The sequence below is a fragment of the Oncorhynchus keta genome, chromosome 19, assembly GCF_023373465.1.
Source record: "Oncorhynchus keta strain PuntledgeMale-10-30-2019 chromosome 19, Oket_V2, whole genome shotgun sequence".
NCBI classification, from domain to species: Eukaryota; Metazoa; Chordata; class Actinopteri; order Salmoniformes; family Salmonidae; genus Oncorhynchus; species Oncorhynchus keta.
In genome coordinates, this window is record NC_068439.1 from 17,361,592 (window position 1) to 17,381,921 (window position 20,330).

The window sequence follows — 20,330 nt, forward strand, 5'->3', positions numbered from 1 at the left end:
TGAGGGGCTGGCCGTAGTGCTGATAGTGGTACTGGTGGGGTGTCTGTGTATGGGGGAGGGGCTGGAGTGCAGGGAGGACAGGTCTTCAGGGTCCATGTGCCCCAGGAAACAGGGTCCCCCACCAGGCTGCTGCAGGAAGCCCACAAACAGAACACCCTGCTCTGCCGCATCCTGGATCTGGAGAGACACACACACACACACACACACACACACACACACACACACACACACACACACACACACACACACACACACACACACACACACACACACACACACGGTAGGCAGGTTTCCATTGACCCAGGTTTATTAGACAAAAGCAATGTCGCACAAAAAATAATTGCAATATGTATAATGGAAACAGCAGTCATAGGAGACATTTCCCAAAATATCTGTTGTATCTGTTCCACACTTTTTCAAAAAACGTTAACCAAATACAACCACAGCTTCTACACCTGCATTGCTTGTTGTTTGGGGTTTTAGGCTGGGTTTCTGTACAGCACTTTGAAATATCAGCTGATGTACGAAGGGCTATATAAATCAATATGATTTGATTTGAAACATAGGTATCAGGTCCATGTTTCGTAATTCATATTTTTTGAAGTATTGATCTTGGGCGAATGATTTAGTCAGAGCTAAATTACACAAAGCCACTCTATTAGTCTGCTGTAATACCCCACACAGTGACATGACAGACCAGGAGCTGTAATACCCCACACAGTGACATGACAGACCAGGAGCTGTAATACCCCACACAGTGACATGACAGACCAGGAGCTGTAATACCCCACACAGTGACATGACAGACCAGGAGCTGTAATATCCCACACAGTGACATGACAGACCAGGAGCTGTAATACCCCACACAGTGACATGACAGACCAGGAGCTGTAATACCCCACACAGTGACATGACAGACCAGGAGCTGTAATACCCCACACAGTGACATGACAGACCAGGAGCTGTAATACCCCACACAGTGACATGACAGACCAGGAGCTGTAATACCCCACACAGTGACATGACAGACCAGGAGCTGTAGGCGACTAATGTGATTGAGCCATTCAGATTCATGCAGCGATCTGTCGTTAGGCACGTCAACACACAGGATTGATGGGCAGCTACAGAAATAGAAACGGCCCGGGCTATATTTCTAATTATAAACTGGGTGGTTTTAGCCCCGAATGCTGATTGGCTGAAAGCCATGATATATTAGACCATATACCATGGGTATAACAAAAATATACTTTTTACTGTTCTAATTACATTGGTAACCAGTTTATAATAGCAATAAGGCACATTGGGGGTTTGTAGTATATGGCCAGTATAACATGGCTAATGGTTGTATCCAGGCACTCTGTGGTGCGTCGTGAAAGAACAGCCCTTAGCCGTGGTATATTGGTCATATACCACATCTCCTCGGGTCTTATTGCTTAATTCTGTATTCTAATAGCTACACATCTGGCCAGTGGGGCCTTTGGCTTCCATTGTCAGTTAGCTCTGGTGTACTGTTCTGTGAATGACATGCTTGGTATATTGATTCACATACGTCATTTACACACTCACCAACACAGAGGCTCATTTACACAATAGACATTATGCAAAATAAGAGCCAATCTAATCTACCCTAAAGATCAAATATTCTAATGACAAAGGAACCTAATTATCCACTGTGTGTGTGTGTGTGTGTGTGTGTGTGTATATGTGTGTGTGTGTCTGTCATTCTCCTTCTCCCTCACACGGAGCTCCTCTGGTTAATTGTCAGTTGATATTAACGCTGACAGTTTGAGTGGGGCTCGTCAGAGAGAACACAGAATGCTAACTACCACACAAAATAATGAGACCTCTTTCCCCATTATCATCCCTCCACCAATCACAATCAACACAAAGACAATCAACACACACACATTTTGTGGGGCGAGACAGATGAATAAGGGAGACACTGAACAGACACTGCCCACCACTTCAGTCTGTCAAGATTGGGGTGAAAATACTAAATATATGCGTGCGTGTGTCACACACTCCCACCCAAAGGTTCATTATACCTCCTTGACATTTACTTATTCATATTTAGTGTGTGCGTGTATGTGTATCATAGGGAAGCAGTGCCCACCTCTGCAGTGTGATAAGACTGGTCTCTCTGTCCCTCACTCTCCTATTGGCTCCTGTCTGTGGTTCTTTTCAGCTATTTCCTGGCAGCCAGGCTGCTATCTGATTGCCTATTCATGTCATGCTGCCTAACCATATCACATTATACTGAGCCCTGTGCATTTCAATCCAATCACCGCTCCCCTTTGTGCTCTGACTGTTCACTTCTCATGGTCACTGTAGAATGAGATAAATTCACTACTATATTGTTATACTAAGAGAGCTTTTGTGGTTGTTAAATTATGATGTCACAGCTGATAGTGACATTACGGCGGCATCTCAATAGTTTAAAGTGGCTTCCTCTCCTAACTTCTCCTTTTCTTTCCTCCACTCCATCTACATGGACCTAAAGAATGATACAGGTGTACATAACCAGTAGGGGAAGGAGCTGAGGAATGTAAGTTGCCATCCAAGGGAATTAGGATGAGCTTTCCCCTAGTCTCTTCTCTGTCAAATATTTAGGTTTCATTTTGGGGAGGAATTCCGGAGTGTAATGTCCCTTTAAGCTCAAATTTGGGAGGGATTTGTTGATCCTAGATCTGTGCCTATGGGCAACTCCTCTCAGAGTGGAGCTGAGTGGGAGTAGTAAACTGATCCTAGATCTGTGCTTTAGGACTAATGGTGACCTTCTTCACGTAGTTCTGGATGACATCCGGGTCGGGGGCCTGTTGACCCGCCACACACACGTCTGTCTCCAGGCGACGGCCTGCCCACATCAGCTGGGACTTCTCTGAACTGGAGAGAAATGAAAGAGGGATTAAGGAAGACATTAGCCTTTTTTAGATGTGTACCAAATGGCATCCTATTCCCTATATAGTGCACTACTTTGGCCAGGGCTCATAGTGGTCCATAGGGCTATGATCAAAAGTAGTGCACTATGTAGGGAATAGCCATTTAGGATGCATACTGACTTTCTTCTCAAAGAAACACATGAACGTGCAGAAAGGACTGACGAAGGTGTAGAAAGGACTGATGAACATGTAGAAAGGACTGATGAACATGTAGAAAGGACTGATGAACATGTAGAAAGGACTGATGAAGGTGTAGAAAGGACTGATGAATGTGTAGAAAGGACTGATGAACGTGCAGAAAGGACTGATGAACATGTAGAAAGGACTGATGAACATGGAGAAAGGACTGACGAAGGTGTAGAAAGGACTGATGAACATGTAGAAAGGACTGATGAACATGTAGAAAGGACTGATGAACGTGTAGAAAGGACTGATGAACATGTAGAAAGGACTGATGAAGGTGTAGAAAGGACTGATGAACGTGAAGAAATGACTGATGAACGTGCAGAAAGGACTGATGAAGGTGTAGAAAGGACTGATGAAGGTGTAGAAAGGACTGATGAAGGTGTAGAAAGGACTGATGAAGGTGTAGAAAGGACTGATGAACATGTAGAAAGGACTGATGAAGGTGTAGAAAGGACTGATGAAGGTGTAGAAAGGACTGATGAAGGTGTAGAAAGGACTGATGAAGGTGTAGAAAGGACTGATGAACGTGTAGAAAGGACTGATGAACATGTAGAAAGGACTGATGAACATGTAGAAAGGACTGATGAACATGTAGAAAGGACTGACGAACGTGTAGAAAGGACTGATGAATGTGTAGAAAGGACTGATGAATGTGTAGAAAGGACTGATGAACGTGTAGAAAGGACTGATGAAGGTGTAGAAAGGACTGATGAACGTGTAGAAAGGAATGATGAAAGTGTAGAAAGGACTGACGAAGGTGTAGAAAGGACTGACGAAGGTGTAGAAAGGACTGACGAAGGTGTAGAAAGGACTGAAGAAGGTGTAGAAAGGACTGATGAACGTGTAGAAAGGACTGACGAAGGTGTAGAAAGGACTAACGAAGGTGTAGAAAGGACTGACGAACGTGTAGAAAGGACTGACAAAGGTGTAGAAAGGACTGAAGGTGTAGAAAGGACTGATGAACGTGTAGAAAGGACTGATGAACGTGTAGAAAGGACTGATGAAGGTGTAGAAAGGACTGATGAACGTGTAGAAAGGACTGATGAACATGTAGAAAGGACTGATGAACATGGAGAAAGGACTGATGAATGTGTAGAAAGGACTGATGAATGTGTAGAAAGGACTGATGAACGTGTAGAAAGGACTGATGAAGGTGTAGAAAGGACTGATGAACGTGTAGAAAGGAATGATGAAAGTGTAGAAAGGACTGACGAAGGTGTAGAAAGGACTGACGAAGGTGTAGAAAGGACTGACGAAGGTGTAGAAAGGACTGAAGAAGGTGTAGAAAGGACTGATGAACGTGTAGAAAGGACTGACGAACATGTAGAAAGGACTGACGAAGGTATAGAAAGGACTAACGAAGGTGTAGAAAGGACTGACGAACGTGTAGAAAGGACTGACAAAGGTGTAGAAAGGACTGAAGGTGTAGAAAGGACTGATGAACGTGTAGAAAGGACTGATGAACGTGTAGAAAGGACTGATGAAGGTGTAGAAAGGACTGATGAACGTGTAGAAAGGACTGACGAACGTGTAGAAAGGACTGACGAACATGTAGAAAGGACTGACGAAGGTGTAGAAAGGACTAACGAAGGTGTAGAAAGGACTGACGAACGTGTAGAAAGGACTGACGAACGTGTAGAAAGGACTGAAGGTGTAGAAAGGACTGATGAACGTGTAGAAAGGACTGATGAACGTGTAGAAAGGACTGATGAATGTGTAGAAAGGACTGATGAAGGTGTAGAAAGGACTGATGAACATGTAGAAAGGACTGATGAAGGTGTAGAAAGGACTGATGAACGTGTAGAAAGGACTGACGGAGGTGTAGAAAGGACTGACGGAGGTGTAGAAAGGACTGACGAAGGTGTAGAAAGGACTGACGAAGGTGTAGAAAGGACTGACGAAGGTGTAGAAAGGACTGACGAAGGTGTAGAAAAGATTGACGAAGGTGTAGAAAAGATTGACGAAGGTGTAGAAAGGACTGACGAAGGTGTTGAAAGGACTGATGAAGGTGTAGAAAGGACTGATGAAGGTGTAGAAAGGACTGATGAACATGTAGAAAGGACTGATGAACGTGTAGAAAGGACTGACGAAGGTGTAGAAAGGACTAATGAACGTGTAGAAAGGACTGACGAAGGTGTAGAAAGGACTGATGAACGTGTAGAAAGGACTAATGAACGTGTAGAAAGGACTGATGAACGTGTAGAAAAGACTAATGAACGTGTAGAAAGGACTGACGAAGGTGTAGAAAGGACTGATGAACGTGTAGAAAGGACTGATGAACGTGTAGAAAGGACTGATGAACGTGTAGAAAGGACTGACGATGGTGTAGAAAGGACTGATGAACGTGTAGAAAGGACTAATGAAGGTGTAGAAAGGACTGATGAACGTGTAGAAAGGACTGATGAACGTGTAGAAAGGACTGATGAACGTGTAGAAAGGACTGATGAACGTGTAGAAAGGACTGATGAACGTGTAGAAAGGACTAATGAACATGTAGAAAGGACTGATGAACGTGTAGAAAGGACTGATGAACGTGTAGAAAGGACTGATGAACGTGTAGAAAGGACTGATGAAGGAGTGAACAAAACAATGGATCCTCATGTGCTGGAGCCTAGTCATCTCTTCTGCTTCAGGGAAATTATAACATGTTCAGACAGCATCTATAACATGTTCAGACAGCATCTATAACATGTTCAGACAGCATCTATAACATGTTCAGACAGCATCTATAACATGTTCAGACAGCATCTATAACATGTTCAGACAGCATCTATAACATGTTCAGACAGCATCTACAACATGTTCAGACAGCATCTATAACATGTTCAGACAGCATCTATAACATGTTCAGACAGCATCTACAACATCTTCAGACAGCGTCTATAACATCTTCAGACATCGTCTATAACATCTTCAGACATCGTCTATAACACATCTATAACATCTTCAGACAGTGTCTATAACATCTTCAGACAGTGTCTATAACACATCAATAGCCTCTTCAGACAGCGTCTATAACACATCTATAGCACCTTCAGACAGCGTCTATAACACATCTATAGCATCTTCAGACAGCATCTATAGCATGTTCGGACAGCATCTATAACACCTATAAAATGTTCAGACAACATCTATAGCATGTTCAGACAGCATCTATAACATGTTTAGACAGTTTTGAAACAGAAAACCGCAGTCACTCTGGTTTCTAAGGTTTCTGATGACAGCGTCCTGGGTGATAGGAGAAAATGAGGAAAGGAGAGGAGGAGAGTGGGATGGAATAGGAGGAGAGAGGGATGGAAGAGGAGGAGCAAGAACGAAAGGGGAATGATGTTAACGGAGAGACAAGGAGCGATAAGTGGATATATGGAAAGGAGAGAGATGGAGAGTAGAGATGGAGAGGAGAGAGAGGTGGAGAGAGAGATGGAGAGGAGAGAGATGGAGAGGAGAGATGGAGAGGGAGGAGAAAGATGAGAGAGAGATGGAGAGGAGAGAGAAATGGAGAGGAGAGAGAGATGGAGAGGAGAAAGATGGAGAGGAGAGAGATGGAGAGGAGAGTGATGGAGAGGAGATGGAGAGAAGAGAGATGGAGATGAGAGAGATGGAGAGAGATGGAGAGAGAGATGGATAGATGGAGAGGAGAGAGAGATGGAGAGGAGAGAGATTTAGAGGACAGATGGAGAAGACAGATGGAGAGGAGAGAGATGGAGAGGACAGATGGAGAGGACAGATAAGGAGGACAGATGAGGAGGACAGATGGAGAGGAGAGCGATGGAGAGGAGAGATGGAGAGGAGAGCAAGATGAAAGGAGAGCGAGATGAAGAGAGGAGAGCGAGATGGAGAGGAGAGCGAGATGGAGAGGAGGGGAGGCCTCATGGCTCCCCTCTCTTTGCACATTGTTCCCCTCCGGTGGGTGCTGAGGATACAATCAGCCGTCTCCACGGTGACAGGTGCCACTTGGCAGGAGGGGCATCAAAGGAGCAGCCAAGCACCCAACTATGTATGTGTGCGTGTGTGAGCAAGTGATCAAGAAAAATGGGGAGGGGGGTATGTTAGTATGTGTAAGCATATGTGTGTGGGAGTATGAAAGAAAAATATGCTGTATACATTTCCCATTCTACACATATGCTTCAAGAATTCCACGGTTGAGAATAGATCTCTCCCGAAAATCCCAGGAAGAGAATAGGATTCTGCTTCCATTTCACAGATTCTGTGGGTGAGAAAAGAATTCCGATGAGGCTCCTGCTGGTGAGAAAGGTCTTAGCTAACTATGTGTCTCTATGTTCTGTGTAGCAGTTATTGAATGAGGGAAATGAGAGTGAGTGTGTGTGTGTGTGTGTGTGTGTGTGTGTGTGTGTGTGTACAGAACAAGTATTTGATACACTGCTGATTTTGGAGGTTTTCCTACTTACAAAGCATGTAGAGGTCTGTAATTTTTATCATAGGTACACTTCAACTGTGAGAGATGGAATCTAAAAAATCCAGAAAATCACATTATATGATTTTTAAGCAATTAATTAGCATTTTATTGCATGACATAAGTATTTGATCACCTACCAACCAGTAAGAATTCCGGCTCTCACAGACCTGTTAGTTTTTCTTTAAGAAACACTCCTGTTCTCCACTCATTACCTGTATTCAGCCTGCAGGGTTGAAATATGCTTCTCTCTCTTTGTTTACGGAGGTGCTATCCTCAGATAATAGCATTGTTTGCTTTAACCGAAAAGCCTTTTTGAAATACAACAAGTGTAGCTTTAATTTGCTATCTTGCATGTGTGATTTAATGAAATATTGATTTTTATAGTAATTTATTTGAATTTGGAGCTCTACATTTCCCCTGGCTTTTGGCCAGGTGGGACGCTTTCACACAGTCTCCTCTGAACAGTTCATGTTGAGATGTGTCTGTTAGCATTTATTTGGGCTGCAATTTCTGAGGCTGATAACTCTAATGAACTTATCCTCTGCAGCAGAGGTAATTCTGGGTCTTCCTTTCCTGTGGTGGTCCCCATGAGAGCCAAGTTCATCATAGTGCTTGATAGTTTTTGCAACTGCACTTGAAGAAATTTGAAATGTTCCTGATTGACTGACCTTTACATCTTAACCTCTTCAACCTATGGGGGCGCTGTGTCATTATTGGATAAAAAGACGTGCCCGTTTTAAGCGCAATATTTTGTCACGAAAAGATGCTCGACTATGCATGGAATTGACAGCCTTGGAAAGACACAACTCTGACGTCTCCAAAACTGCAAAGATATTATCTGTGCGTGCCCCAGAACTAATGCAACAGGCGAAACCAAGATGAAGTTTCATACAGGAAATGCCCCGGATTCTGAAGGCGCTGTGTTCCAATGTCTCCTTATATGGCTGTGAATGCGCCAGGAATGAGCCTGCGCTTTCTGTATATTCCCCGAGGTGTCTGCAGCATTGTGACGTGTTTGTAGGCATATCATTGGAAGATTGACCATAAGAGACTACATTTACCTGGTGTCCTGCCCGGTGTCCTGTGTGCGTAATCTGTAAATCCATGCGCGTTCCATTTCTTCAGAATTGAAAGTAAACTGCCACGATGGATTTTATTGTCGATAGATATGTGAAAAACACCTTGAGGATTGATTCTAAACATCGTTTGCCATGTTTCTGTCGATATTATGGAGTTAATTTGGAAAAAAGTTTGCGTTTTAATGACTTATTATTATTTATTTTTTTTCCTTAACCAAACGCAATGAACAAAACGGAGCGATTAGTCGACACAAATAATATTTTTTGTAAAAACGGAACATTTGCTATCTGAGAGTCTCCTCATTGAAAACATCTGAAGTTCTTCAAAGGTAAATGATTTTATTTGAATGCTTTTATGGTTTTTGTGGAAAATGTTGCATGCTGAATGCTAATGCTAAATGGTACGTTAGCCATCAATACTGTTACACAAATGCTTGTTTTGCAATGGTTGAGAAGCATATTTTGAAAATCTGAGATGACAGTGTTGTTAACAAAAGGCTAAGCTTGAGAGCAAATAGATTAATTTCATTTCATTTGCGATTTTCATGAATAGTTAACGTTGTGTTATGCTAATGAGCTTGCTGATAGATTTACACAATCCTGGATACAGGTTTTTTTTCGTAGCTAAACGTGACGCAGAAAACGGAGCGATTTGTCCTAAACAAATAATCTTTCAGGAAAAACTGAACATTTGCTATCTGAGAGTCTCCTCATTGAAAACATCTGAAGTTCTTCAAAGGTTAATGATTTTATTTGAATGCTTTTATGGTTTTTGTGGAAAATGTTGCATGCTGAATGCTAATGCTAAATGGTACGTTATAGCCATCAATACTGTTACACCAATGCTTGTTTTGCAATGGTTGAGAAGCATATTTAGAAAATCTGAGATGACAGTGTTGTTAACAAAAGGCTAAGCTTGAGAGCAAATAGATTAATTTCATTTCATTTGCGATTTTCATGAATAGTTAACGTTGCGTTATGATAATGAGCTTGAGGCTGTAGTCACGATACCGGATCCGGGATGGCTCGACGCAAGAAGTTAAAGTAATGATGGACTGTCGTTTCTCTTTGCTTATTTGAACTGTTCTTGCCATAATATGGACTTGGTCTGTTACCAAATAGGGCTATCTTCTGTATACCTCCCCAAAACTGTTTGGCTCAAACGCATTAAGGACAGAAATTACACAAATTAACTTTTAACAAGGCACATCTGTTAATTGAAATGCATTCCAGGTGACTACATCATGAAGCTGGTTGAGAGAATGCCAAGAGTGTGCAAAGCAGTCATCAAGGCAAAGGGTGGCTTCTTTGAAGAATCTCAAATATAAAATATTTGTTTAACACTTTTTTGGTTACTACATGATTCCATATGTGTTATGTCATTGTTTTGATGTCTTCACTATTATTCTACAATGTAGAACATAGTAATAATAAAGAAAAACCCTTGAATGAGTAGGTGTGTCCAAAATGTTTGACTGGTACTGAATGTGTGTGTGTGTGTGTGTGTGTGTGTGTGTGTGTGTGTGTGTGTGTGTGTGTGTGTGTGTGTGTGTGTGTGTGTGTGTGTGTGTGTGTGTGTGTGTGTGTGTATGAGAGGGAGACTGTGTGTGTGTGTGAGAAAGAGTGCGTGAGTATGTGAGTGAGACTGTGTGTGTGTGCGTGTGTTTCTGTACCTGTGTGTCTCTCTGATGAGGACAGCTCTGTGTAGCTGGCGTTGGACGCGTGCAGGTCTGGGGCCACAGGGGTGGACGAAGGGATGGACGGCCACCAGGACAAAGCCCTGACCATACAGCTCCCTCACCTGGACTGGTAACTCTCTCACTGACGACAGACACAGTACTGACGACACAGACACCTCTGGGGAAAGAAAGAGTGTGTGAGTGTGAGAGAGAGAAAGCAAGTGTGTGTGTGTGTGTGTGTGTGTGTGTGTGTGTGTGTGTGTGTGTGTGTGTGTGTGTGTGTGTGTGTGTGTGTGTGTGTGTGTGTGTGTGTGTGTGTGTGTGTGTGTGTGTTGGAGAGAAAGTGTGTGTGAGTGGTAGACGGAGAAAAGGGGAGAGAGAATATGTGTGAGAGGGTTATGATTAGGGAGAGAGGGTGTTGGGAGAGAAGAGCGGAGAGAGACACACAGAGAGAGAGAGAGAGAAGAGGGGAACAGAGGGGGTGGCACACAGATCGAGCGAGAGAGAGGAGGGAGAACAGAGGGGGCCACAGAGAGAGAGAAGAGGGAGAACAGAGGGGGCAGAGAGAGAGAGAAGAGGGAGAACAGAGGGGGCAGACAGAGAGAGAGAAGAGGGGGAACAGAGGGGGAGACAGAGAGAGAGAAGAGGGAGAACAGAGGGGGGGCAGACAGAGAGAGAGAAGAGGGAGAACAGAGGGGGCACACAGAGAGAGGGAACAGGGGGCACACAAAGAGATAGAGGGAGAACAGAGGGGGCCACACAGAGAGAGAGAGGAGGGAGAACAGGGGGCACACAAAGAGATAGAGGGGGGGGGCACACAGAGAGAGATAGAGAGAAGAGGGAGAACAGAGGGGGGGCAGACAGAGAGAGATACGTGGGAGAACAGAGGGGGGGCACACAGAGAGAGGGAACAGGGGGGGCACACAAAGAGATAGAGGGAGAACAGAGGGGGGCCACACAGAGAGAGAGAGGAGGGAGAACAGGGGGGCACACAAAGAGATAGAGGGAGAACAGAGGGGGGGGGCACACAGAGAGCGAGAGAAGAGGGAGAACAGAGGGGGGGCCACACAGAGAGAGAGAGAAGAGAGAGAACAGAGGGGGAGCTACACAGAGAGAGGGAACAGAGGGGGGGCCACACACAGAGAGAGAAGAGAGAGAATAGAGGGGAAGCCACACAGAGAGAGAGAATAGAGGGGGAGCCACACAGAGAGAGGGAACAGAGGGGGGGCCACACAGAGAGAGGGAACAGAGAGGGGCCACACATAGAGAGGGAACAGAGGGGGGGCCACACAGAGAGAGAGAAGAGAGAGAACAGAGGGGGGCAACACAAAGAGAGGGAATAGAGGGGGAACCACACAGAGAGAGGGAACAGAGGGGGGGCCACACAGAGAGAGAGAGAAGAGAGAGAACAGAGGGGGGGCAACACAAAGAGAGGGAATAGAGGGGGGGCCACACAGAGAGAAAGAAGAGGGAGAACAGAGGGGGGGGCAGACAGAGAGAGAGAAGAGGGAGAACAGAGGGGGGGAGACAGAGAGAGAGAAGAGGGAGAACAGAGGGGGGAGACAGAGAGAGAGAAGAGGGAGAACAGAGGGGGGGCAGGCAGAGAGAGAGAAGAGGGAGAACAGAGGGGGGGCACAGAGAGAGAGAGAAGAGGGAGAACAGAAGGGGGGAGACAGAGAGAGAGAAGAGGGAGAACAGAGGGGGCAGACAGAGAGAGAGGAGGGAGAACAGAGAGGGGAGACAGAGAGAGAGAAGAGGGAGAACAGAGGGGGGGGGGAGACAGAGAGAGAGAAGAGGGATAACAGAGGGGGCAGGCAGAGAGAGAGAAGAGGGAGAACAGAGGGGGGGCACAGAGAGAGAAGAGGGAGAACAGAAGGGGGGAGACAGAGAGGGAGAAGAGGGAGAACAGAGGGGGGGCAGACAGAGAGAGAAAAGAGGGAGAGAAGAGAGGGGGCCACACAGAGAGAGAGAGAGAAGAGGGAGAACAGAAGGGGGGAGACAGAGAGGGAGAAGAGGGAGAACAGAGGGGGGGCAGACAGAGAGAGAGAAGAGGGAGAGAAGAGAGGGGGCACACAGAGAGAGAGAAGAGGGAGAACAGAGGGGAGGAGACAGCAGAGAGAGAGAAGGGGGAGAACAGAGGGGGAGACAGAGAGAGATAGAGGGAGAACAAAGGGGGGACAGAGAGAGATAGAGGGAGAACAGAAGGGGGCACACAGAGAGAGAGAACAGGGAGAACAGAAGGGGGGGCACACAGAGAGAGAGGACAGGGAGAACAGAAGGGGGGCACACAGAGAGAGAGAGCGTATTGTTTAGATATTATAGTTTGAATTGAATAATAACATGGCATCTTCATGATAAATCTGCTGCTGATTAAACCATAACTCCTGTTTTAACATGGTCATAACATGGATCATGTTCTATTTGATGTTCTATTCTATTTGCACACAAACACACACACGGTGCACACAAACACACACACGGTGCACACAAACACACATGCACAGAAGTAAACCACATCTGTTTTGCTCTTCCAGGGGCTGTGTACAATATCTCCCACAGTGCAGATTGTGTGTTCTTGTGTTTTCCTGCATGTGTGTGTGTGTGTGTGTGTGTGTGTGTGTGTGTGTGTGTGTGTGTGTGTGTGTGTGTGTGTGTGTGTGTGTGTGTGTGTGTGTGTGTGTGTGCTCTCTTTCTCTCCTTTGGCATGGGGATAGCATGGCTTACCTGTGATGTGTCTGTATTAGCGCTTACAGCTAGCAGGATCAGCTCATGGTTACCCCCATTACAGAACACAATGGAGAGAGGAGCCATTTGCTTCAATGGGACTAGAGGACTGCTTATCATATAGGCTCTAATCGTCATGGTTACCCCCATTACAGAACACAATGGAGAGAGGAGCCATTCGCTTCAATGGGACAAGAGGACTGCTTATCATATAGGCTCTAATCGTCATGGTTACCCCCATTACAGAACACAATGGAGAGAGGAGCCATTTGCTTCAATGGGACTAGAGGACTGCTTATCTTATAGGCTCTAATCGTCATGGTTACCCCCATTACAGAACACAATGGAGAGAGGAGCCATTCGCTTCAATGGGACGAGAGGACTGCTTATCATATAGGCTCTAATCGTCATGGTTACCCCCATTACAGAACACAATGGAGAGAGGAGCCATTTGCTTCAATGGGACTAGAGGACTGCTTATCTTATAGGCTCTAATCGTCATGGTTACCCCCATTACAGAACACAATGGAGAGAGGAGCCATTCGCTTTCAATGGGACGAGAGGACAGCTTATCTTACAGGCTCTAATCGTCATGGTTAACCCCAAGAGAACTATGCTGTGTTTGTGTTTCAAATAGTAATATCCCATGAGATGCATGTGTATATATACACAGTATATCACAAAAGTGAGTACACCCCTCACATTTTTGTAAATGTTTGATTATATCTTTTCATGTGACAACCCTGAAGAAATTACACTTTCCTACAATGTAAAGTAGTGAGTGTACAGATTGTATAACAGTGTAAATTTGCTGTCCCCTCAAAATATCTCAACACACAGCCATTAATGTCTAAACCACTGGCAACAAAAGTGAGTACACCCCTAAGTGAAAATGTCCAAATTGGGCCCAATTAGCCATTTTCCCTCCCCGGTGTCATGTGACTCGTTAGTGTTACAAGGTCTCAGGTGTGAATGGGGAGCAGGTGTGTTAAATTTGGTGTCATCGCTCTCACACTCCCTCATACTGACTGGTCACTGGAAGTTCAACATGGCACCTCATGGCAAAGAACTCTCTGAGGATCTGAAAAAAAGAATTGTTGCGCTACATAAAGATGGCCTGGGCTATAAGAAGATTGCCAAGACCCTGAAACTGAGCTGCAGCACGGTGGCCAAGACCATACAGCGGTTTAACTGGACAGGTTCCACTCAGAACAGGCCTCGCCATGGTCGACCAAAGTGCACGTGCTCAGCGTCATATCCAGAGGTTGTCTTTGGGAAATAGATGTATGAATGATGCCAGCATTGCTGCAGAGGTTGGAGGGGTGGGGGGTCAGCCTGTCAGTGCTCAGACCATACGCCGTACACTGCATCAAATTGGTCTGCATGGCTGTCATCCCAGAAGGAAGCCTCTTCTAAAGATGATGCACAAGAAAGCCCGCAAACAGTTTGCTGAAGACAAGCAGACTATGCTTCCTGGCTGATGTTTTGGTCACTTTTGAATGCCGGCGGTGCTTTCACTCTAGTGGTAGCATGAGACGGAGTCTACAACCCACACAAGTGGCTCAGGTAGTGCAGCTCATCCAGGATGGCACATCAATGCGAGATGTGGCAAGAAGGTTTGCTGTGTCTGTCAGTGTAGTGTCCAGAGCATGGAGGCGCTACCAGGAGACAGGCCAGTACATCAGGAGACGTGGAGGAGGCTGTAGGAGGGCAACAACCCAGCAGCAGGACCGCTACCTCCGCCTTTGTGCAAGGAGGAGTAGGAGGAGCACTGCCAGAGCCCTGCAAAATGACCTCCAGCAGGCCACAAATGTGCATGTGTCTGCTCAAACGGTCAGAAACAGACTCCATGAGGGTGGTATGAGGGCCCGACGTCCACAGGTGAGGGTTGTGCTTACAGTGCAACACCGTGCAGGACGTTTGGCATTTGCCAGGGAACACCAAGATTGGCAAATCCGTCACTGGCGCCCTGTGCTCTTCACAGATGAAAGCAGGTTCACACTGAGCACGTGACAGACGTGACAGAGTCTGGAGAAGCCATGGAGAACGTTCTGCTGCCTGGCAACATCCTCCAGCATGACCGGTTTGGAGGTGGATCAGTCATGGTGTGGGGTGGCATTTCTTTGGGGGGCCGCACAGCCCTCCATTTGCTCGCCAGAGGTAGCCTGACTGCCATTAGGTACCGAGATGAGATCCTCAGACCCCTTGTGAGACCATATGCTGGTGCGGTTGGCCCTGGGTTCCTCCTAATGCAAGACAATGCTAGACCTCATGTCGCTCGAGTGTGTCAGCAGTTGCTGCAAGAGGAAGGCATTGATGCTATGGACTGGCCCGCCCGTTCCCCAGACCTGAATCCAATTGAGCACATCTGGGACATCATGTCTCGCTCCATGCACCACAGACTGTCCAGGAGTTGACGGATGCTTTAGTCCAGGTCTGGGAGGAGAACTTTTTTAACAAATCAAAAACGGAAAAATTGGGCATGCAAAATTATTCAGCCCCCTTAAGTTAATACTTTGTAGCGCCACCTTTTGCTGTGATTGCAGCTGTAAGTCGCTTGGGGTATGTCTCTATCAGTTTTGCACATCGAGAGACTGACATTTTTTCCCATTCCTCCTTGCAAAACAGCTCGAGCTCATTGAGGTTGGATGGAGAGCATTTGTGAACAGCAGTTTTCAGTTCTTTCCACAAATTTTCGATTGGATTCAGGTCTGGACTTTGACTTGGCCATTGAAACACCTGGATATGTTTATTTTTGAACCATTCCATTGTAGATTTTGCTTTATGTTTTGGACCATTGTCTTGTTGGAAGACAAATCTCCGTCCCAGTCTCAGGTCTTTTGCAGACTCCATCAGGTTTTCTTCCAGAATGGTCCTGTATTTGGCTCCATCTATCTTCCCATCAATTTTAACCATCTTCCCTGTCCCTGCTGAAGAAAAGCAGGCCCAAACCATGATGCTGCCAACACCATGTTTGACAGTGGGGATGGTGTGTTCAGGGTGATGAAAAGTTCAATTTTGGTTTCATCTGACCAGAGCACCTTCTTCCACATGTTTGGTGTGTCTCCCAGGTGGCTTGTGGCAAACTTTAAACAACACTTTTTATGGATATCTTTAAGAAATGGCTTTCTTCTTGCCACTCTTCCATAAAGGCCAGATTTGTGCAATATACGACTGATTGTTGTCCTATGGACAGAGTCTCCCACCTCAGCTGTAGATCTCTGCAGTTCATCCAGAGTGATCATGGGCCTCTTGGCTGCATCTCTGATCAGTCTTCTCCTTGTATGAGCTGAAAGTTTAGAGGGACGGCCAGGTCTTGGTAGATTTGCAGTGGTCTGACACTCCTTCCATTTCAATATTATCGCTTGCACAGTGCTCCTTGGGATGTTTAAAGCTTGGGAAATCTTTTTGTATCCATATCCGGCTTTAAACTTCTTCACAACAGTATCTCGGACCTGCCTGGTGTGTTCCTTGTTCTTCATGATGCTCCCTGCGCTTTTAACGGACCTCTGAGACTATCACAGTGCAGGTGCATTTATACGGAGACTTGATTACACACAGGTGGATTGTATTTACATCATTAGTCATTTAGGTCAACATTGGATCATTCAGAGATCCTCACTGAACTTCTGGAGAGAGTTTGCTGCAGTGAAAGTAAAGGGGCTGAATAATTTTGCACGCCCAATTTTTCAGTTTTTGATTTGTTAAAAAAGTTTGAAATATCCAATAAATGTCGTTCCACTTCATGATTGTGTCCCACTTGTTGATTCTTCACAAAAAAATACAGTTTTATATCTTTATGTTTGAAGCCTGAAATGTGGCAAAAGGTCGCAAAGTTCAAGGGGGCCGAATACTTTCGCAAGGCACTGTATGTGTGAATTAAGGTGTGTGTGTGTGTGTCGCCTGTCTACATGCTTGTCATCCTCTCTCAATCCATCTCATTTGCATATGGGCCTGGAAAGAAGATTGTTTGAATAAATGAACTGCGCCACACAGAGACGTGTTAGCCATCTCATTCTCCATCTGTTCCCCAGACCATCATCTGGCCTGTTTCTCTCTCTCTCTCACACACACACACACACACACACACACACACACACACACACACACACACACACACACACACACACACACACACACACACACACACACACACACACACACACACACACACACACACACACACACACACACACACACACACACACACCTATCATGTAGAAACATAACTCAGACCATCATCTGGCCTGTTCTCTCTCTCTCTCTCACACACACACACACACACACACACACACACACACACACACACACACACACACACACACACACACACACACACACACACACACACACACACACACACACACACACACACACACACACACACACACACACCTATCATATAGAAACATAACTCAGACCATCTGAGGAGCTTATTTTCTGAACCACAACTTAATACATCAGATACTAAAACCTGAATCTACAAAGGGATTCAACCCACCCCCACCCCCACCCATCCCCCTCTCCCCTCACTCCATCTCTCTTTCTCGCTCTCCCTCCCTCCGGTTGTCATAACATCTGGAGATGAATACAATATGATTGTGTCACTAAACAGTCATTTAGGCATCATTATCTTAACACTCCTATTACAATAACCAGTAAGATATCCACAACACACTAGTCTAATTCCCCTGCAGGGACGGAGGGAGGGAGGGAGGGAGGAGGAGGAGTCATTTAATTTATATGTTTACCACAGTGTTTTTAAGAGGGCTATCATTCCGCTCTGCCAAAGGAACAGCTTGAGGCACAACTGGAAGTTCACAATGCCAGGTTCAGATAGTGGGAAAGTTGGAAACACTCTCCTCATGACTAGAGTTGTTGACCAGTGGGACAGATGGCCTCTCCTCATGACTAGAGTTGTTGACCAGTGGGACAGATGGCCTCTCCTCATGACTAGAGTTGTTGACCAGTGGGACAGATGGCCTCTCCTCATGACTAGAGTTGTTGACCAGTGGGACAGATGGCCTCTCCTCATGACTAGAGTTGTTGACCAGTGGGACAGATGGCCTCTCCTCATGACTAGAGTTGTTGACCAGTGGGACAGATGGCCTCTCCTCATGACTAGAGTTGTTGACCAGTGGGACAGATGGTCTCTCCTCATGACTAGAGTTGTTGACCAGTGGGACAGATGGTCTCTCATTCCTGTCATTATTGAAAGAGATCATGATACCTCACATCTCAAAATAGGGCTACTTAATGTTAGATCCCTTACTTCAAAGGCAATTATAGTCAATGAACTAATCACTGATCATAATCTTGATGTGATTGGCCTGACTGAAACATTGCTTAAGCCTGATGAATTTACTGTGTTAAATGAGGCCTCACCTCCTGGCTACACTAGTGACCATATCCCCCGTGCATCCCGCAAAGGCGGAGGTGTTGCTAACATTTACGATAGAAAATTTCAATTTACAAAAAAAAAAGACGTTTTCGTCTTTTGAGCTTCTAGTCATGAAATCTATGCAGCCTACTCAATCACTTTTTATAGCTACTGTTTACAGGCCTCCTGGGCCATATGCAGCGTTCCTCATTGAGTTCCCTGAATTCCTATCGGACCTTGTAGTCATAGCAGATAATAGTCTAATCTTTGGTGACTTTAATATTCACATGGAAAAGTCCACAGACCCACTCCAAAAGGCTTTCGGAGCCATCATCGACTCAGTGGGTTTTGTCCAACATGTCTCTGGACCCACTCACTGTCACAGTCATACGCTGGACCTAGTTTTGTCCCATGGAATAAATGTTGTGAATCTTAATGTTTTTCCTCATAATCCTGGACTATCGGACCACCATTTTATTACGTTTGCAATTGCAACAAATAATCTGCTCAGACCCCAACCAAGGAACATCAAAAGTCGTGCTATAAATTCACAGACAACACAAAGATTCCTTGATGTCCTTCCAGATTCCCTCTGTCTACCCAAGGACGCCAGAGGACAAAAATCAGTTAACCACCTAACTGAGGAACTCAATTTAACCTTGCGCAATACCCTAGATGCAGTTGCACCCCTAAAAACTAAAAACATTTCTCATAAGAAACTAGCTCCCTGGTACACAGAAAATACCCGAGCTCTGAAGCAAGCTTCCAGAAAATTGGAGCGGAAATGGCGCCACACCAAACTGGAAGTCTTCCGACTAGCTTGGAAAGACAGTACCGTGCAGTACCGAAGAGCCCTTACTGCTGCTCGATCATCCTATTTTTCTAATTTAATTGAGGAAAATAAGAACAATCCGAAATTCCTTTTTGATACTGTGCTCCTAGACCTTAGTGCTGCTTTTGATACCATCGATCACCACATTCTTTTGGAGAGATTGGAAACCCAAATTGGTCTACACGGACAAGTTCTGGTCTGGTTTAGATCTTATCTGTCGGAAAGATATCAGTTTGTCTTTGTGAATGGTTTGTCTTCTGATAAATCAACTGTAAATTTCGGTGTTCCTCAAGGTTCCGTTTTAGGACCACTATTGTTTTCACTATATATTTTACCTCTTGGGGATGTTATTCGAAAACATAATGTTAACTTTCACTGCAATGCGGATGACACACAGCTGTACATTTCAATGAAACATGGTGAAGCCCCAAAATTGCCCTTGCTAGAAGCATGTGTTTCAGACATAAGGAAGTGGATGGCCCAGGAGTGGGAAGGTGAACAGAAAGGCTCTGGAGCAACGAACCGCCCTTGCTGTCTCTGCCTGGCCGGTTCCCCTCTTTCCACTGGGATTCTCTGCCTCTAGCCCTATTACAGGGGCTGAGTCACTGGCTTACTGGGGCTCTCTCATGCCGTCCCTGGAAGGGGTGCGTCACCTGAGTGGGTTGATTCACTGATGTGGTCATCCTGTCTGGGTTGGCACCCCCCCTTGGGTTGTGCCATGGCGGAGATCTTTGTGGGCTATACTCAGCCTTGTCTCAGGATGGTAAGTTGGTGGTTGAAGATATCCCTCTAATGGTGTGGGGGCTGTGCTTTGGCAAAGTGGGTGGGGTTATATCCTTCCTGTTTGGCCCTGTCCAGGGGTGTCCTCGGATGGGGCCACAGTGTCTCCTGACCCCTCCTGTCTCAGCCTCCAGTATTTATGCTGCAGTAGTTTGTGTCGGGGTGCTAGGGTCAGTTTGTTATATCTGGAGTACTTCTCCTGTCCTATTCGGTGTCCTGTGTGAATCTAAGTGTGCGTTCTCCAATTCTCTCCTTCTCTCTTTCTTTCTCTCTCTCGGAGGACCTGAGCCCTAGGACCATGCCCCAGGACTACC

At 45.6% G+C, this 20,330-nt stretch overlaps 1 protein-coding gene across 1 annotated transcript in view; it reads right to left on the minus strand.

Moving 5' to 3' along the window:
- LOC118397638 (raftlin-like) overlaps window positions 1-20,330 on the minus strand; it is a 61,554-nt gene that overhangs the window by 19,064 nt on the left and 22,160 nt on the right. Inside the window, exons 3-5 of the mRNA XM_052469895.1 lie at window positions 10,295-10,478; window positions 2,775-2,883; window positions 1-177 (exon numbers count right to left, since the gene is read on the minus strand). The exon at window positions 1-177 is cut by the window's left edge and continues 841 nt beyond it. Of these exons, the coding sequence (XP_052325855.1) occupies window positions 1-177; window positions 2,775-2,883; window positions 10,295-10,478 (470 nt within the window). The remainder of the gene's footprint in view (window positions 178-2,774; window positions 2,884-10,294; window positions 10,479-20,330) is intronic.